The sequence below is a fragment of the Penaeus monodon genome, chromosome 32 (assembly GCF_015228065.2).
Source record: "Penaeus monodon isolate SGIC_2016 chromosome 32, NSTDA_Pmon_1, whole genome shotgun sequence".
Classification (NCBI taxonomy): domain Eukaryota; kingdom Metazoa; phylum Arthropoda; class Malacostraca; order Decapoda; family Penaeidae; genus Penaeus; species Penaeus monodon.
The window spans coordinates 7,332,536-7,333,128 of NC_051417.1; the positions used below are offsets into that span (position 1 = coordinate 7,332,536).

The 593-nt window shown below is 30.2% G+C and overlaps 1 protein-coding gene across 1 annotated transcript in view; it reads left to right on the top strand.

Annotated features, from left to right (window-relative positions):
• The window catches only part of LOC119593408 (endothelial zinc finger protein induced by tumor necrosis factor alpha-like), a 10,596-nt gene that overhangs the window by 1,708 nt on the left and 8,295 nt on the right, over positions 1-593 (top strand). Inside the window, exon 2 of the mRNA XM_037942337.1 lies at positions 435-554. Within this exon, the coding sequence (XP_037798265.1) occupies positions 435-554 (120 nt within the window). The remainder of the gene's footprint in view (positions 1-434; positions 555-593) is intronic.

The window sequence follows — 593 nt, forward strand, 5'->3', positions numbered from 1 at the left end:
CATCCTTGCTGAAAGTTGGGCCATATATAGACACTAGCTTGTAAACTGTAGTTACTAAAAAAGAACTACAATCTTTGCAATTCTTTCTATAGTTACTATAATTTTATTCACTTCCATTCTTTGCTTCCAAATGCCTATATATTTCAGATCATACGTTTTGTGCATTTATCATAGGATACATTCAAAAACAGTGATTTATGTACAAAGGCCTAATGTAGATTTTAAAATCAACAGAATTTTTGTTTAGAACAAAAAAAAGAATCTAAATACTGTAAGATAGTAGTCTATAATATAAATGAAATCATGTGCCTAAAAAATGCAGTGTTAAATGTACAAGGAATTACACAGAATTTGATACTAGTTGAATATCAAAGAGTTGATCATTCAAGAAACTAGGCAGTATAATACTAACAAAGTGAATTCTCTTCTTTCAGGTTGAAGGGAGAGACCTTATTGAATGTAACAGCATAGCATATCACATCAAAGATAATAACCAGCTTTGTAACGTCAACACCTACAGTTTCATTGTAGAACATTTGATCTTAAAGTTAAAGGTTAGTTTACCATGAAAGACCCAGTTCCTAAGAATGAAA